Here is a 19,419-nt window from a genome sequence, read left to right as displayed (position 1 = left end):
AGGGCTGGCTGGCCGGAGTGGACACTGCTGCAGCTCCTGAGAAAGCTCTGGCCACAAGGGTCCTCAGCCTTCTACCACACTCCTGCTACACAAACACCTATGGGAACCCTGTGTAAGCAGGATCGAGCAGTCAGTCAGAAGGTCTCCGAGAGAGCTATTCACAAACACACAGCTGATAAAATACTAGTGTGTCTGAACACCTCAGCAGGAGAGTCATACAACTTGGAGACCACGGAGGATTAAATTAATGGGGCACAAAAATTAAACTGAAAATACAAGACATGACAAGAAGCTGTACCCCCAAAAAGGAAAATAGTAGTAGATGCTGCTTGGTTTAGCTGTGGGTAGTGTTTATATAACCGTAACACAAATAATGAATGCCAGTCTACCACACATTATCACAGAATTATAGAACAATACTGGAAAGAAGATGGGAAATGTGAGAGACAGACAGGGACAGAGAGCGAGTGAGCACTCCAGGTTGCACATGTGTGCTCCCAGGCCAGGAGGTGACAGGACGAAATTCTCATCTCCGACTGTTGTAATAAAACCTTGCTCAAAACTGTAAAGAAAAATTAAGGAACAACATAAGCACGCTACCCGGACAACAGAAATACGTAACAGAAGAATCAGCTAGAAGAACTGAAACCTGCCGTTTACTGGAAAGTAAAATGGGAGAGGCTGTGGGGTGCGGCTGAGATCCCGGGTGTCACACCCACCCTGGTCCCCACAGCGCCCAGCTTCCATACCCGTATGTGAGGCCAAGAGCAGAAACCATCATGTTCTAATTGAGATACCAATGTACAGCATGCTTTATCTTACACAATCACAAAATAATATCAAAGTGACAGGGCATAAGCAGCTCTGCCTCAAATGATATCGGTAACATGTAAAAAGAAGGGTCACATTTTACCACAGATCTGCATCACTTGCCCTCTCACGTTTCCCTTTTTAAAAATCCATTTGTTCTATCTCTGGTTTTTTGGCCTCTTGCTCTGTGTTTCTCCGTACAAAGAGTTTTCTCAAAGATCGGATCCTACTCTGCCGCTGCCATCTTGTGATGCATCTTGTGGCAGTGAGTTACAGGATCCTGAAAACGGAATTTCCACTCCCTCATGCTGGATTTCACTTACACTTCAAAGAGTAGCCCCCAAAGGAAATACTGACAACTAGTAGGCATTCAGCAGCTTTACAGGTACTGTTATCATTTACTGAAGTAGATACTTGGCACCACTTCACAAATGAGAAAAAGGAGGTTTTGGGAAGTCACCCAAAGCCACTAACAGGTAACTCACCCAGCACAAAATGTCAGCCATCATGAAGAGCTACACAGTCCAATTTTAGAGAAGCAATAGTTTCAAGACAACAAGGATAGAGCTCTATCAAAGCTACTTGCAAATTAGGCTGACAGGAAAGAACTGCCATTACAACTCAAGAAAAGAAAGAGCATTTTAGGCTCAGGTAATTAGGATGGGCTTTAAAATGAGGGGTAGGATTTGACTCAGGTCTTGAAGTGTACATTCAATTAGCACAGGTGCAAAGGAAGGGAAGGCATCTTATACAAAAATAAACATATCTATTTTGTAACAGAAACTGTAGTGGTTAAGAAAGCACAGACTGTAACTCTGAGTCCTGGTTCCACTACTTCCTGTCTTCCTATGTCTCTGGAGCTTCATCTCGAAAATGGAGATGATGCTGATGGTGCCTCCCTCAGGGCGCTGTGGTGAGGATGCAGAGAACCACACACGGAGCATTTAGAGCACTGTCAGCAGCAACGCGGAAGCACCAATGCCCGAAGCTACAGTTATGGCCGCCGCTAACTTCGGAAACTAATACACACAGAGTCAGAAAGGAACACCATGACCAACCACCATGAACTAAAGAGTAATTCTTTATCTTTACAATCTAGCTTATCTATGCGCTTAGGCACATAACTGTAAAATCATGAGCTAGTCTTCTAATTCTTAAATCTATAACTAAGCATATTCAAATCCACTGAGGAAAAGAAAAAAAGGACAAAAGAGGGAATTCCCACACCCCCACTGCCAGAACTTTTCACTACTATTCCTCATTCTCCTTTAGATTAAGAGGAAACTAAAGATAGATTATATAAGGAAACCATTTACCAACAAAATTTTAAAAAGTAAGAGGGGAAAAAAGCATGTACCATTAAATGTAAAAACATTATTTCAGATTCAGATAAATTCAACCTTAAAATTTCTCAACAATTACTCTAACTATGTTTCAAACACTTTTATGTTTATAGGATTAGACAAAAATTAAATAGTACATTTTATGTATACATTTATTTCATTTAGGTAAAAATATGCACATAAAAAAGCCGGACAGAAACACAAAAATAACATTTACTGTGGTCAAGTGGTAGAATCATGGATTCTTCCTCCCTTAATTTCTTAAATTTACTATAATTAATAAGTTATATGTTACTTTAAGTTATGCATTACTTTAATTTTTGAGTAACAGCACATAGTTTATAACGAACCCTGAAAGGATATATGATCTATGCCCTTAACAATGTAAGAGTTCACTGATATCACCTTAAAAATCTTTTAAAAATTACTTGGCTTCTTTAATGTCACAGGAAAAAAAATCTATTTTGGTTCAGACTTACTAATTTTACGACTTCCTTATTTTCTTTACGTAGAATTTTAATTTCCCAGATGACATTTAAGTGATGTGGAAAGACAGAACCCCTGTCACTCCACTTTAGGTGTAATGTGGAAGTTGAGAAATCAGCAGACAAATTCACGATCTCTGGAGTGTCCGGAATTAAAGCTTCAAAAAAGAAAACAAAAAACACGACTTAGTAAAATAAGTAATTATTTTTCATATTATAATTCCATTAATCAACTACTTTTAAACTCCATTCCTCCTTGACCAAAAATGATCAAGAACAAAAAACAAACTCCTGGGGCACCTGGGTGGCTCAGGTGGTTAAGCATGCGACCCGTGATTGTAGCTCAGGTTGTGACAGGGTTGTGAGACTGAGCCCTGCATCCAGCTCTACGCTGGTCATGGAGCCTGCTTAAGATTCTGTCTCCTTCCACGCCTCCCTCTGCCCTGCTCATTGCTCTGGGGGTGGGATGGGGGGGCAAATTCTCAAAGCCTGCTGAAAAAAGTGAATATACATTTTTGCATAAGCAGCTCCCAATGATTCAACTGTCAAATCTGAGAAAATTATCAAATCCTAATATGTCTTCTAATACAAATAACCACCACATTCCCACCAAACTCGAGTGTCATCAGTCTGGAATCTATAACGAGGCAACATCAGAGAGAAGTAAAGGAGCTTCCTCTGTATGACTGTGCCTTAGGCCTAAGAAAATGACAGAATATGGAAAGCCTGTTCTCGTAGAGCTTTCCATCTATTTTTTCTGCAGCCTTCCCACACACCTGGCGGTGTCAGAGCCCCTGATGCTGGTGGAAGTCACCCACTTTGGGATGCTATGAGCCATTACTGGTTTAGGGAGCTGTGAACAGCAGCAAAACCACAGAAATGACCAAGGCACTGAGTGGGGGAGCCAACAGGGTACTGTGCAGATGTGGTCAATACTCCGCAGGTAAGAAAGTCCTCCCGAAAGGCTAGGTGAGCCCGTTGGCATGCAGTGCAGTGCAGGGGGCTGAGAAAGATAAGGTGGTTAAGTGGGAGACCACTGGGGAAAGGCTGACCAAAGCAGCAAGGACAGAGATTGTGAAGCACTGTCATGTTCCTGAGGGACATGGAAAAGGAAAACAAGTCTGATGGGCATTTCAAAGAAATGACCCATCAAAGAAATGAAGGATTAGTGTAATTAGTAAGGGAAACATCTAAGATTTCCTCAAGTTTCCACCCTAGAAAGCAGGCAAAAGGAATCATGAACATTGTGAAGAAATAATAGAGACAGGCTATGGGTGACCAAGTGTCAGGGAGGGACAGAGAGAGGTTTAGTGAGTGGAGGGGTCTGCCGACAGCGAGTGAGAATGGGGCCCATCAACACCCCATGGACAGACTCAAGAGGAACTCTGAGCGCAGCTGAAGAAACAGACTTGAACTCAGGACTCAAAGCTTGCCTGAGAGCGGAGAGCTATCAACAGTCACACCTTCGAGGCAGCAGAGAACCCCAGCAAGAATCCTGAGAGGCAGAAAGAAAACAGAGAAGACCCAGCACAGCTGAGACTAAAAGAAATGGGTTGTCATTTAGGCCAAATCAGAGAGGAAGAGTGAGAAAAGGCCACCAGCATCGGGGAGGGTATGGTCATTGGTGGGAAATACAAAACGTAAAGAAAAAAAAATGCTCAAGGATACAGTAGTTCATAGACAGAAAATGGTAAATTAAAAAAAAAAAAAAGGCAGAGAAAGTAAAGTATTCCTTAAAATCTCCAAGTCTCCCCATCTACAGGGGATGGGTAAATTACTCCAATAGTTTGGATCAATGAAAAACATGTAAGGTGTGACCTTGTTCCACTGTATGAGACGCAGGCTTTGTGGTATGAATCAGGGCAGACAACGCGGGGACTCCGTCTTCCACGTCTCTTTCGATCCCGGTAAGTGAACCAGAGATGTCCAGAGACGTGCACCCCTGGGCCACCCCTACCCTAACACCGCCCTATGCAGCACAAGGGCAACTCAGAGGAGTCCTGGCAAACCCAGTCTGCAGGACTTCACAGAGCTGGGGTGGCTGAGTGTGCTAAGCAACAAAAATGGCAGAGCAAACCAACATAAATTAGTCTTGGAATTTAAAAGTAAGTTCTTGGGATGGCTGGGTGGCTCAGTCGGTTAAGCCACTGCCTTTGGCTCAGGTCATGATCCCAGGGTCCTAAAATATATGTATCTATTTTATACACACACACACACACACACACACACACACACACAAGGAACCCATGTCGGGCTCCTTGCTCGGCAGGGAGCCTGCTTCTCTCTCTGCCTCTGCCCACTTGTGAGCCCTCTCTCTCTGAAAAATAAATAAAATCTTAAAAAAAAAAACAAAAAACAACACGTTCTTCATAAATTTAACTAAGATGTGCTGACCACGCGCTCTACACTGGATCTGTATAAAATCCTTACAACCGCACAGGAAATCCGACCTGTGGCTTCAAAACCTAAGCACCACACAGCAAAGTCAACGGCTCTACAGCTACGGAAGGACAGTGGAGGATGCTTCACAGGACAGATTTCAAGTGGGAGGAGCACTGCATCACACACCGGAAACTCGTGTAACAAATGTTGCATGTTAACTAACTGCAATTAAAATAAAAACTTTAATAAACAAAACAAAACAAAAAAATAGAAGGAACAAAAAGGAAGGGCAAGAAGCTGTCTTGGTGCCAGGAGAGGAAGAGCTGAAGGCGCCAGTGTGACCACGGAGCAGAGGCTTTGAAGAACACAGTTCTTTCAAATGCTTCGGGCTGTCACGATATAGTAACTTCAAAATTATGTTTTGAGCACATACAAGTACGGGAGCACTTACATGAAGGCAATATTCATCTATTATTAAATGCTCCCTCCCTGGAAAGTACACGTAATTTACATTTTATCTCAACAGAGGTGGGCTCTTCTTTAAAACACGTCATAGCCAATATTTAAGCTAAAAGACAGTAACAATCGCAATTACGCAAATGAAAGGATTGTACACACACACACACACACACACACACATTTTCCACTACTTCATAGTACACTTCCTCACAATAAAATGGGAAGTTTCCCTCAGATCGCACAAACTATTATTTGCATTTCTTTCCAGCTAAAATAGACACTTGAAGACAATATTAACTTGCTTTCTAGAAGACAGGAACTTTTCAGCTGGGAAGTAAGTCTAATCACTTGTGTTTATTTTTTAAGGCTGGTACATCTTTACCCATAACCTCCATGCTCCTCTTCAACATCAGCGGATGGGAGCTTTCCCAGCTCATTTATAGGATCCACATTATTGATTTTGTCTCAGCCAGATCCGTATTTTCAGGTTATTTTAAGAAACTTAAACACTACAAGTCTTACAAAGACTTATTTTTCTGTTTGCCCTGGTCAATTAGAAGCATATTATGTATATGTGCATATATTAAACACTTTGTTTGCTTTATATGCATGGTGTTGACAGCATCTGGAGAAAACGTTAATTTCTCATACTTTTCTTCAGTAGCGAACTGCCAAAAAACCCAGATCCTCTAACGCACGGGTACAGTACCTTTTCCGAGCTTCTCCCCAACATAGTAGGTACTCGAAGATCTGCTGATGCATCCACCTCCCTTTTATATTCATCTAGTGTGCTTTTCAATTTTCTTATCAGTATTATCATAGTAGTAATAGTGATATCTTATTACTTGGATACTGTTAATCTAATATTCTAATCAGAATCAGACTCAGCAGTATTAAAACTGCTATCAACAAATTACATGATTTTGTAAAAACAAGGAACTATTCATCTATTAAGTCAACTAGCATCTGTCTTGATTTGTCCTTCTAATTCTTTCTGTCAAACACTATTATCTTCAAGTAATTTCCCTGTCAGAACATTCTCCTCACCTCTTGAAATATCAGACAACACAAACTGGCTCTCTGACAGAGTCCTGGGGAATTTTTTAAAAACCTGGAATAAAATTAAGTTAGATTCCTTATACCGTACTACAAAATAATTCCAGATGGGTAAAAGATTTAAATTGAGCATGATAACAAAACCAAAAGCTCAAAGAAAAAGAGTGGAAGATTCTATTTATATAAAAATGAAATCCATGAAGTTTAAATTTTAAACTCAGAAAATTATTTGTAGCAAATATGATAGAATTAATAATCATAATATAGAGAGCTCTTGTGAACCAATGAGGGAAACGCCGAGGTTCAACACAAGAGAAAACTGAGAAAGGATATAGACAGAAAAGAATAAAAATGACTGGTAACTTTTTTAAAATAAGTAATCACAAAACAATTTGCAAAAACAAAGTGCAATAACTGGGGGGCCATCAGACTGAAATGGCAAAACTAAGAGAAATGGACAACACCCAGTCTCGGCAAGAAGTTAAGAACACGGTGCCCCTCTAACAGGATGTTTGTGGAAATGCAAAGAGACTCCGAAGTTTTAGAAAACAACTGTCAATGGGTTTCAAAAGTTCTAACAAGGGGATTCCCAATTTTAGGAATTCAGCCTAATGAAATCATCACACAAATTAGAAACACACATGTGCAAAACATGCTCATTAAAGCATTGGTTATAATACTGAAAAACCAGAAATAAAAATCTCAATGTTAATTATCAATCACGTAACATAATTATGGCATTCAATGGGATACTATACAGTCTATAAAAATGATACAGATTTAGATAACTGAAAAATCTGTGTCTTCTGTTAAGCAGGTTATAAAGTAGTATGAACCCTACTGTTTACATGTATATGCACAGAGAATATATTTAAGTGTTTTAACAGTATTGCTCTGTGGGTACTGAGATCATGGCTGATCTGTACAAAACATTCTCACGTGGATTGCACATTTAGCTGTAGAAAGAAAATAACCAACATGGCTCCTTCTTGAAAGGCAGTGAGACAGATGCGAAGTTCCTGGAAAGCTTGCTTTGTTACTATCCTTTCGGAATCTGTTCTATCTCAGACACAGACCACTCCAAACAGGCATCTTATCCATGAAATTGGACAGGTCACCAAGTTAATTATATTTTTTCCCGTTTCAAAGTAAGTCATCCTTGTAAGTCTCATTATAACATCATTATGCCATGCCCTGATAGTTGTCAGCAGAGAATAAACAAACCCACCTCCCCCACCAGGGAGTCAAGGCTCCTGGGGTTTCTAAGGTCTCACTGTGTAGCCAAATCTCCATCTCCATCAGCCTGGGTCTAGTTCATGACTCCACTCAGCCTGTTACCTAGGTCATAAGCACTGAATCAACACCTCTGTAAAAGATGCCCGTCAGGTGTAAGTCAATGGCTAGGGCGCTAGGTGTAGAAGAGAAACTTCCTGTCCTACTGAACCTATTCTCTTGCAGAAGTGACCACTTAAGTGCCTTATCACATAATACATTAGTAATGCAATTGTGAGAAATGTCACAAAGGAGAAGACACATTGCCTAAGGGAATGTTAAGAAAGGATGGGGTCTCCTCTGGGAGGGCAGGGTCAAAGACTACTTCCTACAGCAGGGGACACCTGAAAAATTCTGGAAGGTATGCAGGAATCAGTTAGGCAAACAGGTGACAAGAAAGCAGCCAAATGTGGAAAGGATCGTGAACTCTGTGACATCTACTCTGATTGACTAGACCACAGTCGGCTTCCTTCCCAATCTTGGCTGTGCTCTAGAAGCCACAGTATGGTTGCTGGGGAAAGGCAAGCATTAGTCTAACAACTGAAATTCAAAAGAAGAGTAAATTTCTGGCAATTTTATAAAGCACTGCAATGCTAAGCACAAAGGCACTGTGCTGAGTTTTTTTTTTTTCCCTAAAGATTTTATTTATTAATATCTGAGAGAGACTGAAAGCAAGAGAGAACACAGAGGGAGAGGGGGAAGCAGAGTCATCACGAGCAGTGAGCCCGATGAGGGTCTCCATCCCAGGTCCCTGAGATTGTGACCTGAGCTGAAGACAGACGCTTAACCCACTGAGCCACCCAGGCGACCCCGTGCCGAATTATTTTCAAGTCAATTTTCTTTTCAAATACTTACAAACATTTTTTTCATTTAGTGTGAATTTACTTATAAGATTTCCAAATTCATACAGACGGTTTATTGTTATTTCATGATCACCAGGGGGAAGAGCGGGGATCTTAGTATTTGTTTTCTCTGACTGATAACAAGAATGAGATCTGCAACAGAAAAAAAAAAGTCCAATTTTAATTAGTGGATAAAACCAACAGTGCAATTTTCACAGAAACATGACTAAAAGAAAATGTGCTGGAAAATACTTTGTTCTTTCATACAAAAACACAATAGGTTATACTGCCTTTTAAGACGGAAAAAGGGGAGGTCCATGTAAGTACATCGATGTGAAGGATGAATAACCAGACTGTACCAGAAAGCCGAGTGATATGTGATTATTTCAAGAAACTTGAGATGTTGGCATGCCCTTCATACTTCCCCAACCTTCCCTCTGCAGCCTTACCTAGAGCTGTGCGTGCCCGCCCCGCTACAGTCCTGCACTTCTATACAAGACCATCATGCGGTCTCAGGCTGAGACGGTGCTCCACAGGTACTGGGGATGGGCGTGAAACTGGCGGCTTGTGGCCCCTCAGACACACACCTCAGTCTGTCAGCTGCTCTCTATTCTGGCCCAAGTTTCCATGGGAACAACATCTTCTCTTCCACTCTGCTTTCAAAACTCTGCCAGTTCCCCACCCATTATCCCTTCAGCAAAAGTTGTTTTTTTCCCCCTTGGTTCCATGGTCTTTTACGTTCACATTTACATTATTTTTACATTTTACATTTACATTATTTTTATTGCTATTCATCCATATATACATATATATATCATTTCTAACGTCCCATACAAATCTGAGTTCAAGAAGAGGGACTCTGTGGTGTCTTGGGCGACCCTGCCCAGCACGCACAGACATCCTCACGTTTGTACTCAGGAGTCCGACCTAACCAGGGCAGCTCCCCTCCTGTCACCCTCACAGAGGGAGGCTTCCTTAGCTGCCAGTAACACAAAAGCCCTGGAATTCGCTGAATCATGCTATTTCATACATCATGTTCTTTCAGGCTTTCTGTCCTTTTTCTGAGAAACTGGGTCTTCACACTTCACAATCACACCGTGGACAATGCCTTTCACCTATAATTTGCATCGGCGCCCACAGTGATTTATTTGTCTCTTGTGAACTCCTGGAGAGCCAGAACAGCTTCCTCTCTCTGTGGTCTGAGGTAGTCATTCATGCTATTTACCAAATTTTTCAGGTTCTCCCCTTGTGGATTCACAGCAGGGCTGTACTTTCGGCTCCTTGAAAGCAAGGCAGGTTGTAGGGCTTTATTTGCAGAGACATGTGAGTGAAAGTCACATCTGTCCCTTCCAGAAGGAAGCTCTGGAAGCCAGCATAGGCTGTGCTCCCTCTCCTCCTGTCTCCATGCACTGGAGGGTGAGGGGTCCCAAGGAGAGCCTGGGGGCAGAGATGTCAGCCGACCCAGGAAGGACACTGAACACAATCAGGAAATAATTCTTTAATTTCACAGCAGAAAATAAGGAAATAAGATTTTAGGCCTACTTCTACAACATAACTAATTCCTCCTGGTTGACAAATATACCACAAAGCTTAGACTCACGCTCACTGAACCGATACCAAATGGGAAGACAACACCTGAGTAATACTTAAATGCACACTTACGACCATTTACATAAGGGCCACCCATCCGCAAAACCGGACTTGGAGCTGCCCTGCTGAACAACACTGATGCTGCTGAACCATTCAGAGTCCCGCTGGCATCGGGGAAAGGGAAGAGAATATTCCCATTTGCAGAGAGCCCAAATGCCTCACCTCTAGGCTTCAGAGCTCCTGGCCCTCTCCAAGATTACCTGAGAGGGTAAGGTGGGGTGACAGAAACCAGTCGCTGGCCTCCTAACATCCTTTCCCCCTTTCCCTTAATAACAGGAACTCAAGGTTTATCCAGGCACATTGCCCCACTTCTTAAGCAAATAGGCTTCATCATGTGACTATATTCTGCCAATGAGATGCAAGCAGAGGTGTGTGGGACTCCTTGGAGGTCTCCTAAAAGAAAAGCATCCTTTTCCTCACTGCTTTCTGGAATGCAGACAGGACAGCCACTCCTCAAGCATCCTTGAACCAGGAGATCGCATGCTAAAGCTGGCACAGCGGCAGGATAAAGAGGGACCTGGGTCTCTCTCATCCACAACCATGCCAGCCTTGAACTGTCTACCCCATACCGGACGTTTTCTGTTGGGCAGAGTCAGAACAAGAACCCACCTGATCTACACCGATGGTTTGGGACAGACCAGTAAAACTTCCCTATGGTAGATGAGACTCCACAGCATATGAAAGGGGTGTCCTACACTTAATATTCAGATAACGCAACAATCACAGTTTTGGCTGGGAGAAGGGTTTTTTCCATCCTGACTGATTTAAGATTCAGATTTTTTAGGAAACAGAGAGCTAAGATTTAAAATTTCATTTAAAAATTTCCAAAATAAAATCTCTATGCTCTAATATTAAAGACCTGTAGGTCACAGCTCTTCATTTCTTCATTTCTCTTACCTGTTCTCAACGCAAACTTCATAAACAGTACCGTGGCCTGCTCCAGATGGTGCTTTCCAAGAACAGTCCCACACCCGCAAATTGTTAGTTACACACTTCAAATCACGAGGCGCCCCTGGAGAAGGAGAAACACACACACACACACACAACATGCTTAATAATTTAACTGCACCATGAAGGGTCAACATCTCAAACCGTCTTCACCTGTAAGTATGAGCACCTGTGTCTGCACGGGGCCCATGTTCTTCATGCAGGGATGAGCCTGCAGTCACAGAGGGACTAGTTTTCTGTTTGTTTGTAGCTGTCGAGTAAAAACTGAGAGGAAACCAAAGGAAGTGACCAACCACTAGACTACCTAGGGCTGAGCCTCCATCGAAGTCCCACCTTCAGCCACTAAGATAAACGGAGAGAGTCAAGGATGAGATCCAAAGAGGGCCTGGAAGAATTTTATCTCCAATAGCCCCATGTGCCCCCATTCTTCCCCGCAAATAAAGTAACTCTAAGTAAAAATTAAAAGTTTCCTATGCCCACAAATACAGCTTCTAAGCACTCCAAGCCACTGCTGCCTTACTGCCTGTTACCAGACTGCCATGTCATAGAAACCCCACAGCCAATCTTGAAATTTTTACGAAGCAGAGGTGCCTGGGTGGCTCAGTCAATTAAGAATCTCCCTTTGGCTTGGCTCAGGTGGTCCTGGGATCTAGCCCTGCGTTGGGCTCTCTGCTCAGCAGGGAGTCTGCCTCTCCCTCTCCCCCTCCCCACCCACTCTCAAATAAATAAGATCTTTAAAAATGTTTACGAAGCATATTATATTTAAACAGTAATGAACTCACACAAGTCTCTGAAAAGTATTTTTTTGTGTAGGCCTAAACAACTGAAGAGTAGCAAATAACTCAGAATATTATAATCCTAATAGTATTTATTCATCCCTGTGAAAGAATACTGTGAAAGAATACATTGGCACCATACAGTGAAACGCTTGTCATGTTAGAATGAAAAGAGGAGGTACCACCTAAGAGGGAGAACAAAAGGAAAAAGGAAGGAGGAGAGGGAATAAAGTAATCAGAGTATAAAAAAACATTATTCCATCTCAGACCTTCTCTGTTAATGTCTCTGAAAAGGTTTTTTTAATTTTTACACGACTGACATGACATTTATGGTAGCAATAAACTATAAAGCTACTTATATGTGACAGAAAACAAAAACATTAGAAGCACTCACATTAGAAATCATCATAACGATACTAAAGTTATTTAACAGTGATCTCGGGGGAAAGAGGCTATCTGCTTAATTATGGAAATAATACAAAAACTAAATACAGGGGCAGAAGGATGATAATGTTCTTTATAGGAATGAGCTAAGGAATAACATCTACACAAATGTTCTTAATATATTTAAAGAAGATGAATACAACATATTATTAAAGAGATTTAATTTATATGACATTCAGAAAAGCAAAATTATAGACAAACACTAGGCCAGGGAGGAGAAAAGAGCTGAGTACAGAAGAGCATGGGGAATTTTCTGGAATGGGGAGTGTTCTGTTATTTTGTGCTGGTGGTCACATGACCACACATTTGTCAAAACTCGCAGAATTTTATCCCAAAAGGGTGAACTGTATTATATGTAAATTATATCTTATTTTTTTTTCCCCTGGGGAAAGACTATTTCGATCTATCTTTACAAGCCTCTTTTTAAAAGAGACAAAAATACATAGGGAAATAAAATGATGATAGAGAAATGGATTTTAACCACAGAAAACGTGAAGGGTTCAATAAAGACACAAGATCACCTCATAATCAAAACAGTAATGGCAAAAAATAGCAATGGCATTGCAATCGGTTCATTCTCTAAGACTGAGATGCACTTACCCCTTTTCTGGCTATTTACTTGGTTCATTAAGTATAGGAGAATAAATGTTAATAAGAGCCACTGGAAATGTGATGTCATCCCCATTCTTTTACTATCCATCATCCAGGAGGGTCTTCTTAAACGTGAGAGAAGGTTCATCATCCGTGCAAAGCAGTCAGTCCTGGACGAGGAGAAGAATTTCAAATGTGTTCAAAATGCTGCAGACACACCTCTTGGGCTGCACACAGTACCACGGAGAGTGGACACTGACGGATACTGATGGGTACTGACATGTACTGTACGTTAGTAACTTTGCAGACTAACTAGACTCAAGCTGCCTTGGCTTTGGGAGATGTCAATAATCGAACACAGCTGTTGCTTTTGTGATCCATCACAGGGTCAGTTTTCAAATGTCAGGATTCAAGTTCAAGATTATAACCAAACACGCATTTCTCAAGTCTCCATTCCACTACTACTACTACACTGTAGAAAAGCAGTGTATGAAACTGAAGTTTTGACAATTTTCAATGATCTATGGAATGACATTTTTAAGTTCAATTAATATAGTCACTTATGTCAAGTAGTATCTTTCTTTTCATTTACACTATGATGTAAAGTTTCTATTGCATGTAAGAAAAAATCAGGTTAAATAACAGTACAGGGAGTTCAGAGATGTGCCCAATACACACAAATGACTAAGATGTAATAAACATTACAACTCTAATGGGAACGGGACCACTGGTAGACAAGAGATGTCCACTCCTACAGATGAGCAGGGACTGAAGCCAGTGTGCCATGGGGAAGGGATGCAATGCAGGCAGGAGCTGTTCAGCCTAAGAGCTAGAAGGACACTTGTCAGCAAATGACCAGAGACAGCCTACCAAGTGCTGGGTCCCCATTCAGGCACTGGAGGTTCACACTGAACCAAGGTCCTGGCCCTCAGGGAGCCTGGAATCTAGCTGGGAGATGCATATACATAAACTACTAAGAAATTTAAGACTTTTTTTTAAGATTTTATTTATTTATTTGATAGACAGAGACAGTGAGAGAGGGAACACAAGCAGAGGGAGCGGAAGAGGGAGAAGCAGGCCTCTTGCTGAGCAGGGAGCTGGATGCAGGGCTCGATCCCAGCACCCTGGGATCATGCCCTGAGCTGAAGGCAGATGCTTAACTACTGAGCCACCCAGGGGCCCCCTCCACTGTTGTTTTCATCAGGGGGAAATCCATGATCTGATCTGCACTTTGGGAAGATTTCTCTAGCTGCTACATGGAGGTGGACTCCAAGTGAACAGAGTAGAGGTAGGGAAACCAGAGCCAGGTGAGACCACCAGTGATGAGGACTAGGGTTCTGAGAGCAAACGCGGAAGAGACAGTCAGATTCAGCATCCGTTCTAGAGACGAGAGGGTCTCCCCACTGTGCTAGAGGCAGGACAGTGTGGTGATTTAAGAACACGGTCTGGACATCTGACCTCTATACATATTTTTGGCTACTGTGGACATTGCTGCTGTAAACACTGGGGTGGCATGTGCCCCTTCAAATTACTATTTTTGTATCATTTGGATAAATACCTAGTAGTACAATTGCTGGGTCATAGGGTAACTCTTATTTTTAACTTTCTGAGGAACCTCCATACTGTTTTCCAGAGTGACTACACCAGTTTGCATTCCTGCCAACAACCCCTGAACTAGAGGGTATAATGCTAAGCGAAATAAGTCAGGCAGAGAAAGACAAATACCATGATTTCATTCATATGTGGAATTTAAGAAACAAGACACATTAACACAGAGTAAGGAAAAGAAAAATAAAATAAGATAAAAACAGAGAGGGAAGCAAACCATAAGAGACTTAACTATAGGGAAAAAACAGGGTTGCTAAAGAGATGGGAGGGATGGGCTAAATGGGGGATGGGCATTAAGGAGGGCGCGTGTTACAATGAGCACTGGGTGTTACATGCAACAGTTCTATCACTAAATTCTACCCCTGAAACCAATAATGCAATATATGTTAACAAATCTAAATCAAATTCAAAGTGAATTTAAATAAAAATCTAAATGAAACAAAAAAAAATGGACTGGGGCTGAATCCTAGCTCTGCTACTCATTATATGGCCTTAACCTCCCTGTGTCTCAATGTCTTCCTGGGTGGAGTGGGGATAATAACTGTATTTTCCGTAAGTTTGTTGTAAAGATTAAAAGAGTAAATGTGTAAGGCACTTAACAGAGTGCCAGACATGTACTAGGTGGTGTAAGCGTATTTAGTTGTGTTGTGGGAGATACAGGGAGAGGAGAGGAAGCAAAGATGGCTACGGATTTGGTGGAAACACAACAACGGATGGCTGGTGGTGTCATATAAATGCTCTCTAGGTACACAGAAGAGGCAGCAGTGGTTTACTGTTCACAGGCTGTTTACAGACAGTCTGTTTACATCAGAGATCTGCTTAAGGACCTCAACCTTGACATGTTCCTACTTCTGAAACAGAGACATTCTCCACACAATGTGGAAGAACTGCCCAGGAAATGAGAGCAGCTAACAGAGACACAGATGTCCCAGAGGAAAGGCTTCTACATCTGACACTGAGCGATTCCTCAAAGCAATGATGTTCCCATCCACTCTCGCTGAACGCGGCCCGCCAGCTGACAAGTCCTCCCAATGCACTGAGAACTCCTTGTCAGACTTAGCAGTGCCTTGTTTTTATACTGGAACAGACAACAAAGGATCATAAAACATACATGCGAAGCCTTAAACAATAAAAACAAATTCTGAACAAACAGGATCCCTAGAAGGGAAATAAAAATTACCCCCAGAGAGATCAGGGATAATGCAGAAAAGAGGAAAACTTAAAAAAAACAAAAACAAAAAAAAAAAAAAACAAACCAACAACAGAAAACCACCTCTGAATTGATTCTCAAAGTGAATACAGCATAGCCATAAAAACTAGAAGAGGATGAGGACGCCTGGGTAGCTAGCTCAGCTGGTTGAGTGTCTGCCTTGGGCTTGGGTCATAATCCCAGGGTCCCTGGATGGAGCGCTCCGATTGGGCTCCCTGCTCAGTGGGAGAGCCTACTTCTTCCTCCTCTTCTTCAGCCACTCCCCCTGCTTACATTCTCTCTTTCAAATAAATAAATAAAATCTTTAAAAAAAAACAAAACTAAAAGAGGATTCAATGAAAAAGGAATAACGAGAAATAAAAATAGCTCTTTCAAGTTAAATGTATTGGCTGATATTAAAAATCTTTTAAAGACATTAAAGATAAAACATTGAGCAATCTTTCAGGGGGAAAAAAGAGACAAAAACAGAACATGTGAGAAGAGATGTTAAGAATAGGGACTTGACACTGGAAGAAAGATCCAACATCTTAACAACTGGAGCCCACAAGGATAATTCAAAAAAACACTTTTCTTAGCAAAAGCAGATGGCAAGACCTCCTCTTGACTATTGCTGAGTACTGTCAAAAACTCAGGAGACAAATCTCGAGTAGCTTACAGAATTATAACCCAAAGAGGCACATATTTCCAAAAGCGTTCAACTATTTGCTGGCTGAATGACTCCCTCGTCATTTCCAGTGTCACTGAGCTTACACAGTAGAATGAAAATGTATTCACAACGCCAGTTGCTAAAGTTATAGAATTCCGTGGTACGTGCAGGAGTAACTGAATAAAGCCCCAGTCGTGACCAAACCGTAACGGAAACCATCACAAACCATATTCACTGGCTGAACATCCTTCTGAGATGAAACCAGCCCCTCACTACAGGTTTGCACTTGTTCCAGGAAAGAAATACTGTCCCATGAAGTGGCAGGGCAGGTCCGGAGGCCGCGGAGCTCTGGACCAGTTCTGGGGACACGGATCTCATCCTGGCTCCAGGGTTACAGAGCAGCGTGACTGAGGCAAATCCCTCAACCCTTCCCGGCCTCAGGCTCAGGAGCGAGGGCACGGAGGCCACTTCTGCTCAGGGTCCACAGGAGAAACTTCGCAGAGGTAAGGCGCTAATACTGCACTCCCGCCGGCAGGCGAGGAACAAGCAGACAGACCGACACAAGGTCAGCGCCAGCGGCAGGTGCCAATCAAGGACACCACTGAGAATGTCAGCGAGGGGCAGATGGGGTGCGGGGTGTGCTCGACGGCAGGACCAATGACGGTGTCACCAACATCTGCTTAACACAGGCAGGATGTAAAGAAAATTCTCTCCTGTCGTTAACATTTATGTAGAAAACGGTGAGTGTGTCACTTAAGTCATACAATACTATGCTTGTGATCGATCTGACTTCTCTGCTAAGCAAAAATTTCGAGCAGACTCACTTAAGGCCAGGACAGTAGAGAAACAGAATGTTCTAAAGTACTTTAAGGGAAAAAGGACCAATGAACCTTGTCTTTGCTCCCTTCGAATAGAAACATTGCCAGAATTTACTCTTTTCCCCACTGATGCCTTATTCCTAGGGGAGCACATATTTTTAGAGAGTTTCTGAAATTAGGATGATGGTCACTAGCTGCAGCCGCAGAGGGCGCATCCAAGTATCTGGAAGGCAAAACAGGACCAACTCTGTCCACAGGTGATGCAAACCGGAGCTCGTCAGCCTCACCTAGAGGGGGCAGCAGTGGGCCTCGTTTTGCCAGATTTTTCTGATTTTTCAAGTCAAAGTAGAAAAATGGGAATTTCTATAAAACCCTCAAATTTGTATTTAAGGAACGAATTTGTAGTTTTTAAATATTCTAAAAGCCAAACAAAATAGATCTTCCAACTGTATCCCACCCACGGGCCGCTGATCTGTATTCTGTGCAACATAATTATGTTAAAGGATTAAAAAAAATGTCAACAACCTTCTTTTTAAGGAAACTGATCAAGCAGAATCAATTTATAAAACTGTTGGAATGGGAAGAAAAAAAAAACTGCTCTTTGCTTATTTTGTTTACGTTGTATCCTGACCTCAGTCTTAGGTTGTGACAGGCCAACCCCTCATGCAGAGCTTTCTGGCCCCTCTTGTGAAAACGGAACGTCGCAAATGCGCTTTGCTTTGCTTTCTCCTCTGCCCTGAGTACTCTGGTTCCAGCCTACATGAGTTTTTGGTCCTTTCTGGCCGGGATAGTAAGAAAAGAGAGCTGGAAGAGGAAAGTAAAGGCAGAGGAGGGCCAGACACTGTGGTCCAGATCTATTTTGTTTAGTCTGTGTTTTTCTTTTTGGTGGGGCCCGAGGGGAAGGACGTGGGGAGGGGAAGGAGAAATGTGGTGGAGAGCTAGTGCATTCTGGGAAAGGACTCTCCCGCACCAAGGTCAGGGGGCAGAGGCCTGAGAAGCCTGAGGTCAGGAAAACAGAAATGAACAGGACCAGAGCATCTTTTACCTGAGAGTCTATCCTGTTGCCATCCCAATTAGATCCTTCCCTTGTCACTGCTTCACAAAAGGAACTGCACACCGGAGGGAGAAAAGCCACTTAACTACAAGGCGAGATAAACATGTCCCCGCAGATCACCAAACCTGCAGGAGAGGAGATGCTGGTATGTGTACCCCTAGCGAGGGAGACTGAAACGTGAACAGTCTCCATATCGCACATTCATACTCTTAGTACGCCTTCTTTACTCTTTCCTATCAGGGGACAAAAATGCTGTTGAAAAACCGGGACCAGCAGCTACTCTCCGAACTGCATTCCTCACCTCCACCACCACCCCGCCCCCCCCCCCAGGAGATCTTCAGTTCCTGGAGCACTGCCTTTGAAGGTGGCTTTTCAGGAACACACTCTCTGCAGTCAGGGGGAAACGACTGTATTGTAAAGTGAAGTGTTGGGATTTAAGCAGTGAGACATACCTATGAGAAACACAAACCTGGCCAGTTTGGGAAAGCAGACTGAGACTAGACTGTGTAGGGAGACAGTAAAGGTTTTTTCAGGAAGAGAGAAGCTTGAAGGAAGCGGTGTTTTCGAGGGATTAAGAAATTAAGAAACCACTGTGATGACAAAGACAGAAAGAATTATCAATATATATACTCAGCTTCAAGAAATCAAGTTCTCCAGAAGCCAACCAAGTACGCAGTACAGTGAATTTACAGATTTATACCAAAGGACATCATGGAGAATAACTGGATAAAAGAAAATCTTTTTTTTTAAGATTTATTTATTTATTTATTTATTTGACATACAGAGTAGGCAGAGAGGCAGGCAGAGAGAGAGGAAGGGAAGCAGGCTCCCCGCCAAGCAGAGAACCCGATGTGGGGCTCGATCCCAGGACCCTGGCATCATGACCCGAGCCGAAAGCAGAGGCTTTAACCCACTGAGCCACTCAGGCACCCCAGGATAAAAGAAAATCTTAAGAGCTTCCAGGGAGAGAAAAGGTAGCTGTACAAGGACTCTGAAATGAGAGCATAGGACTCTGGCCCAGGACC

The 19,419-nt window shown here is 42.4% G+C and overlaps 1 protein-coding gene across 4 annotated transcripts in view; it reads right to left on the bottom strand.

The window, feature by feature from the left end:
* The window catches only part of LIFR (LIF receptor subunit alpha), a 77,111-nt gene that overhangs the window by 40,835 nt on the left and 16,857 nt on the right, over positions 1-19,419 (bottom strand). For 3 of the 4 annotated variants that reach the window (XM_045999286.1, XM_045999289.1, XM_045999288.1), the window contains exons 2-5: positions 13,068-13,228; positions 11,197-11,311; positions 8,663-8,802; positions 2,633-2,796 (exon numbers count right to left, since the gene is read on the bottom strand). In XM_045999286.1, the coding sequence (XP_045855242.1) occupies positions 2,633-2,796; positions 8,663-8,802; positions 11,197-11,311; positions 13,068-13,209 (561 nt within the window). In that variant the 5' untranslated portion in view covers positions 13,210-13,228. Of the gene's footprint in view, positions 1-2,632; positions 2,797-8,662; positions 8,803-11,196; positions 11,312-13,067; positions 13,229-18,385; positions 18,476-19,419 lie in introns of those variants that run through there. The other variant, XM_045999287.1, reaches the window with a different exon arrangement.

This window comes from Meles meles, chromosome 3 (assembly GCF_922984935.1).
Source record: "Meles meles chromosome 3, mMelMel3.1 paternal haplotype, whole genome shotgun sequence".
In the NCBI taxonomy this organism is placed as follows: domain Eukaryota; kingdom Metazoa; phylum Chordata; class Mammalia; order Carnivora; family Mustelidae; genus Meles; species Meles meles.
Note: the sequence above shows the minus strand (reverse complement) of the source record. Positions and strands in the feature narration are given on the sequence as shown.